The sequence below is a fragment of the Priapulus caudatus genome, unplaced genomic scaffold (genome assembly GCF_000485595.1).
Source record: "Priapulus caudatus unplaced genomic scaffold, Priapulus_caudatus-5.0.1 Scaffold623, whole genome shotgun sequence".
NCBI lineage: Eukaryota > Metazoa > Priapulida > Priapulimorpha > Priapulimorphida > Priapulidae > Priapulus > Priapulus caudatus.
In genome coordinates this window covers 148,171-155,461 of record NW_014577684.1, presented here as the reverse complement: position 1 = coordinate 155,461, position 7,291 = coordinate 148,171, and the positions used below count along the sequence as shown (strand labels likewise).

Genomic DNA, 7,291 nt, shown 5'->3' with positions numbered 1-7,291 from the left:
ATATATATGTATATATATATCTTTAAACATTGTTATAATCGCAATGGTTGCAGTAACAGTATAATAGCATTTAGTGTCATTATCAGTGTGAGTGTACTCATTAAATGTGTTCTAAATTTGTTCGGTATCATTTCCTGCATTGTTATATTTTCGTCGCGTGTTGCCACGTAAGATGGCTTCTTTCATAAGAGTAAACAAGCCGTCACATTGCTAAGCTCATATCTACAGCAATACGATACACGATAGACCAACTAACAAAAACCAGCGCCAGTGTTAGTTTTAACTTGGTTTTATTTCCAAACATCGTGAAGCCACGTTATTATTATTATGACGTTTCATGAATATGATCACTTCAACCCCTACTACGTAATAGAGGTAACAAGGGGTTGCTACTTCCTGTTATGTACAGGCTGGGTCGCTACGTACCACTGCGTTCTCTGATCATCGCAAGATATCATCGCAATGCGCGGGGCATACTTCGCAATTCAAATTCAGTTCTCTTCTCGCTGAATATTACCGAAACTGACACGAGAGAAACGTAGTTCGGTGGACATCCGTAGAACGAGTGACGATTGTAACCTACGTCGATCATGTGTACAAGTCATGCATGCACCTATTGCATAAGAATTAACAATAATGAAACTATTGTTAGTTCACGCGGTTACCAATACACGTGTAGCAAAGGACGTTACCATGTTCGAATGGAAGCTATTGCAGCAGACCTGCTTTTAATTCTACCGAGTACACATTTCCTTTTCGTTTTAGACACGTGAGAGAGATTCTGATACCATACGCCGATTAAGCGCTTTTCTTCACGCGGTTCTTTGTCGGTAATATAACCGGATTAAATCTCAACATACGGGAATTTGCGCGGCCATTTTAAAAACTACTACCGTATAAGTAAGTATAGTCTCCTGCAGGCAATTCCAGGCTGCCGTACACATGGAGATCATACATTATACCTCCTATTATATTGTGCCCAAGGGAGATTCATTTGAGAGTAAAAAAATCGGAGACAAACATCCAAATGGCAAAGTTTTACATGGTAATTGCCACTTTCTAGCTGACACGTAGTACGATTTTATGACGACTATATTGCCTAACATTCCCGTCCCAGCTTTTATAGGGCGGGGTCATTGATTAACGAGAATTGTTAGACAGTTCATTTGCATAAGCGACACATTGCGGAAGAAAAACTATTCAGTGTTCACTGGTCGAATTTTTAAATATGCCTAATACTATTATTCGGAGGTCATTGAGGTCACGGGCAGGTGTGTGTCTGCGTGGGCTGTGGCTGCGTTCTGACGCCCACACTGCCACGGGGTGTTTGCGCGATCGACACCCTGCTAGTATTTTGTACATACTTGCTCTAATTAACCGGCAAGGTAAATGAGAGAAACGGCGCGAGAGAGGCCGGCGTCTGTTTGCTTTTGACAGCGGTGGCGATGGGCGGGAGCGACGGAAAGGATCGTAGCCACTAGCGGTTAATTAGATGTATATTTCTATCGTTCACGCTGCAATGCATGCATTGTTAGGGGATAGTACTCCACTATACATGTCGCTAATGACATGCAGGTATGAGCGAGCGTGAGCATACGATAGGCATATCCCGTTTACGAAGAGAGAAGGTCGAGCGATCACCTTACCGTTGACTAATTTTTGTTTCTAAAACTGGCTTCTTGTCGTTTCTTCTCTCACCGCGGCTACTGGCAGGACCGACTACCGCGTTCGAAACATCATGGATGTCGCTTGATGATGCTATTGGTCTCGTCACCGCGGTGCTGTGTTGTGTACCGACACACAGTGCGATGGAATTCATCGATGAAGAGATAAACAACGATATTTTAACGGTAGTTTTAACGGGCGATGATTTATTATGATTAGCGTACAACTTTGAGAGAGAATGGCTACCGATGACATCGCTAAAAATAGAGGGCGTTGCGGGCGTCTTCAGCGAGAACACTTTGATCGCCAGCTGATGTTAAGTGAAACGCTAGTGATTTGATTCAGAACAACATTTCGCGGCCAATCTCATCCTGCTGACGGTCAAGTCCGCAAGGATAGAGATCTATAATCATCTTTCTTACGTCACCTAAACCGTTCTTTACATAGATTTGATAGCTTCCCGTTTTCTCTTGGCAAACGAACCGAACCCGGCCTGTTCAATGGGATCAAAGCGTTTTGCAAATGAACCGAACCCGGCCTGCTCAATTGGGTCGAACCTCTTCGCGAAAGATCCAAATCCGGCTTGTTCAATGGGGTCGAATCTCTTGGCGAAGGAGCCAAATCCAGCCTGTTCAATGGGGTCGAATCTCTTTGCAAAGGAGCCAAATCCGGCCTGTTCGATCGGGTCGAATCTCTTGTGCATGCGTCCGAGTAGGGCCAGCTTGTTCAATTCGCGCGCGCTCTTATCTGAACCGAACGTCTTCCCGAGAAGTGAGTCAAGGTCTCCTGAGCGTTTATCGTGTCCGAGTCCGAATCCGGATAGAGAATCGAGCCGTTTTTGTGAGCCCAGTCCGAATCCGGAGAGCGAGTCGAGCCGCTTCTGTCCTCCGAGCAGGCTTCCGGAGTACAGGTCGAGATTCTGTCGCTTGTGTTCGCCGAGACCGAAACCGGAGAGCGAGTCGAGACGCTTGTCCATGCCATGATCCTAAAGTGCAACAAAAACCAGGCAACACGTTTAATATTGGCATCGAGGAACATATATATATACGTGCATAGCGATAGCGCTAATTAAGCATCATATTGCACGTGTGTCTAACTGCCTCGACTGTGCCCGTGTCGCAGGTGTGGCGAACTCTGCACGAAGGATCAGAGCTACAGAACCAGCAGATGGCCGAAGCTCATCGACGCACCGTCATGCAGCGACAGGACACAGTCAACTCCACCGATGGCGACAAGCTAGCCCGCAACACGCCTCCATGAAGCACCTTGGCCGCTAGGATGCAGTGGGCCACCACGAAATCGATGTTGGTTATCAGGAAATTCCGTATCGCGACTGGATGTCGCGTGATGACGTGTCTCGTGTCCCCCCCCCCCGGATGCCATAGAACAGAATAAGAATGTTAGGAAATAGAACAGGGCTGTATTAAGGAGATGGTTATGGTTGGGGGGTTAGAGTTAGAATGAGTTTGTCGGAACAGTCAGATCACGTGATATCCCCGCGCGATGTGTTAGTTTATGACAACCGCTGGCGCGTCATGTTGTTCTATTGTTTGATGATTCGCTATATGTGGTTTAATTCGGCTGCGAATTTCATTTACTTCATCCGAGTTTCTTATTAGTTTAAATCCCCCGCTCGTGTGTTTTCGGAAATTTCGTATTTTTAAAATTCCGACTTAAAACTGCGTTATCACCACGTATGCGTAGCTTACCTAATCATTGTGGCCATAATTTTTGGTTCTCTCGTATGTAACAATGTCAAAATCTCTTTTTCTCTGCAATGGCGCCTTCTCATTTGCATCATGTATCACAAATCGTGTTTGCTGCTAGACTGATTTAACGTCGCAGCGATGAAATGAGAGTGCGTAATACAAACGAAGCGAGTCTGCGTGTACCACTGACAACATGAAACACGCGATTATGCAGTCCGCGAGGTAAAACTTAGAAGAGAGAGAGCGAGAGGGATCTATTTTTCCTGTTTAAATCGACATTCTCCGAGGAATGATAACTCATGAGCACAATGCTTGGTTTGGCTGTTTGCTGCGTTGATGGTGCAGCTTTAACTGTCACTGTGAATGTCGTTCCTTCATTGACCGGAATATGTCGGTAAAATTGCAAGCGTTCGTCATTTCCTCCTCTCGCCGTTTACAGAAGGCAGGCTCCCGTTAATGAGCTGACACTACCACCACGCGCGACCATACCTAGCGGAATTGCAAGCATGTAATACAGGAAATCACGCGTGATACGATCATCATTCAGGAGGCTACTCGCAGCGCTTGTCATAATTTATAATTGCTACGTATATTATCGCTATCATCGTATCGGCTTCCTAATTAAACTAATTAATTAATTTAGCAGCAAATTAACTCATAACTGATGGTCTAGTCAAGCGCTATGTCTTAATAGCCGTATATAACACTTGTAATCGTACACTTCATTCTATTAAAGACAGACAGTAAATGTTTAGCCAGAGTGGCACATGAACCGGTTGTTTACGTGCCATCGATCTTCGAAATAACCTACATCGCTATTCGTGGATAACAGACGCAAGCTATCGTACCATAATATACAAAAACCACACGATGACGAGTAAAACATAAACACTCACAACTCTGACCATCAATCACGCGCCATAAAAAATTCTGCAAGTTCACTAGATTTTTCCGAACTGGACGCTTTAGCCTCACAGTCAAAAAAACCTTCGTCATATAACATACATCATTTAACATACGCACTTAGTAACGGACGCCAACAAACACGCTTGAGCAATCTCACGAGCCACTAGCCGTACATAATACAACACCCCGCGCTGTGAGAGAAAGTTTAATATTTCTTTGTCATTCAATTTGAATTCGATATTCATCCGCCACCAGTTCTACAGTCGCTATTCAATCCTGTGGTACGTGACGTAAGTTTAGTCTGGTGAGGCTCCTATGCCTAGATTAGATACTGATCTGCGTGCAAATTCGCTGATTATAGCAGTCTACGTGAGCAGATCGCAGGTCGAGAGAATTAAGGAACGTTAGATAGAATAAGAGGGTTGAGATGCTGCAAGGCCTGGGCGTAGTTGGGCCAAGGTAACGATGACGGCTCGGTTCGATATAGGATTCAATGCGGCCATCGGAGTTGATTGGAATTAGTAAACAGAATGTCTGAAAAATCTATAGCGGTGTAGTAGCACACAGCCAATACTGCTAGTGAACAGAGTCGCTCTATTTATTAGGGATGAAGAAGTGATTGATGAAATGTTGCTAACTCGCATCGGCGTAGATGGACACATGAGTCGTTGTCCTTTTGCTTTTCGCCACAATATAAAGCTAGTCCTGTATACTTACTGGGTTTGTAAATAATAGTTAATGTTCACTACGTGGTACCCCCCCCCACACACACACACGCACGCACGCACGCACGCACGCACGCACGCACACACACACACACAACACACCACACACGCACACACAACAACAACAGCACACACACACACACACAGACTAGATAGAGATGGATAGATAGCGATGAGATAGTAGATAGATAAAAGATAGATAGATAGATAGATAGAATAGATGATAGATAGATAGATAGATAGATAGCATAGATCGATTGATAGATAGATAGATAGATAGATAGCTAGAATTAGATAGATAGATAGAAATAGATAGATAGATAGATAGATAGATAGCATAGATAGCCATAATTGATAGATAGATACGATAGATAGAATAGATTTAGATAGATAGATAGATAGATAGGATAGATAGAGTAGATTTAAATGTAAGATAGATAGATCAGAATAGCATAGATAGATAGATGATAGATAGATAGAATAGGATAGATAGATAGATAGATAGATAGATAGATAGATAGATAGATAGATAGATTTTAGATAGCATAGATAGATAGATAGAAAGTATAGATAGATAGATTAGATAGATCAGATAGATAATAGCAATTCAGATAACATAACTACCCGCCAAAACTACAGTTTCTTTTCTGACTTCCTGTCCTGCGTCATCATTCCTGATACGAGCTCTCCATCGTGTCGTTGCGCTCCCGCATGCGCGCATATAACAGATTGTACGATAACATTTATACATTGTCGTCAGAGCACGCGAGGACAATCTTCGTCTCACGTCGTGCGCGGGTATCGCCTCGCGAATGTCCGTCTTTCCGCGCATGAAAACATGCTCATGTGATTCGCTGTCGTCCTGCCCATTCTCCCGGTGCAGTTGTCAGAGACTGCACGGCCACAGCAACGTCGCAGTATTACGGCAGACGCCTTGATTCCACGCGTCCCGTGCGGACTTGCCTGCTCCGTAATACAACGTCAGTCGTGGATAGGTGATATAGCGCGTTAACGAGAGAAGAAAATCAAAAGGAAGCCGAGCAGAAGACGAGAGAGCATAGATAGAGGGAGAGAGAGGAGAGAGGATAGAGTGAGAGAGAGAGAGCAGAGAGAGAGAGATCGAGCGAGGCGCAGCGAGAGAGAGAGAGGATGAGAAAGAGAGCAGAGAGAGAGAGAGAGAAAGATGAGAGGTGAGCAGAGAGGAGAGCCGCGAGCGGCAGAGAGAGAAAGAGAGAGAGATTGAGGCAGACGAGGAGAGAGCTCAGAGAAGAGAGAGAGAGAGAGAAGGGACGAGAGCGAGACGCGAGGAATAAGAGAAGAGAGAGAAAGAGAGTAGAGAGACAGACAATGCAGACAGAGAGAAGATACATATATTATATACATATATATATATATATATATATATATTGCCAGCCATTTGTCCTTCTAGCAAAACATAATTTAAGCCATCGCCATTTCTGTGTCTGCTCTTTGTTTTTCTGTTATTGTTTGTGTTGATTATTATTATTATTATTATTATTATTATATATATTATATATATCATTATTAATTATATATTATTTGTTATTGCTTATCATCATCATCATCATCATCATCATCATCGCCGTCGTCGTTGTCATCGTCGTCATCATCATCACGGATTATAGCATTATTCGAGCACAGAAACATTAATTTCAGAAAGAGAAATATGCGACGCACTATACACTTTTAATCACAGTCTATAATGACGTGCTGCAATAGTTGCTACGTTTCCGCTGCACACATCTCGCGCACCGCTAAGCGCGTGATTTCCGCCCGTCTCCGTAACCTAATTCAGCCGTCCCGCCTCTCGTCGTATATCGATGCTCGTCGGTTGTCGCTCGCGTGCGTAGACAGCGCTATGCTAGGCAAAAATCTAATTGCCTTGCCCGGGAAATTGAATCATCATTCATGTGTGGCAGATGAACATTTTACAGTTAAGTAGCTTTCGCGTTGCGCTGTGCGTCAACTTCCAGCGATGCTGACTCCCTGATCCTGTGATGTCATCAGCGGAATACGTGGATTAGATGCCATGTGATAGTGATAAATAAGGAGTGTGAGATGTTTAGTTAAACGCCTAGTGAATCTCCACGTGTTTCACGTGTATGGCAAACGTGAGATGTGTTTTCGGGAAGTAATTGCGAAACGTATTATTAAATATTACTCATAATTTTATATTATATCGTAATAGCTAGAACGACATAGATGTAATGCAGATAATTTATATAAGAGATAGGAGAATATATTAGCATAATATATATCTTCGGG

General features: G+C 43.5%; 1 protein-coding gene across 1 annotated transcript in view; it reads right to left on the bottom strand.

Moving 5' to 3' along the window:
• Window positions 1-273: 273 nt before the first annotated feature.
• LOC106812232 (orcokinin peptides type A-like) overlaps window positions 274-7,291 on the bottom strand; it is a 21,269-nt gene continuing 14,251 nt past the window's right edge. The window contains exon 2 of the mRNA XM_014816065.1: window positions 274-2,650. Within this exon, the coding sequence (XP_014671551.1) occupies window positions 2,105-2,650 (546 nt within the window). The 3' untranslated portion in view covers window positions 274-2,104. The remainder of the gene's footprint in view (window positions 2,651-7,291) is intronic.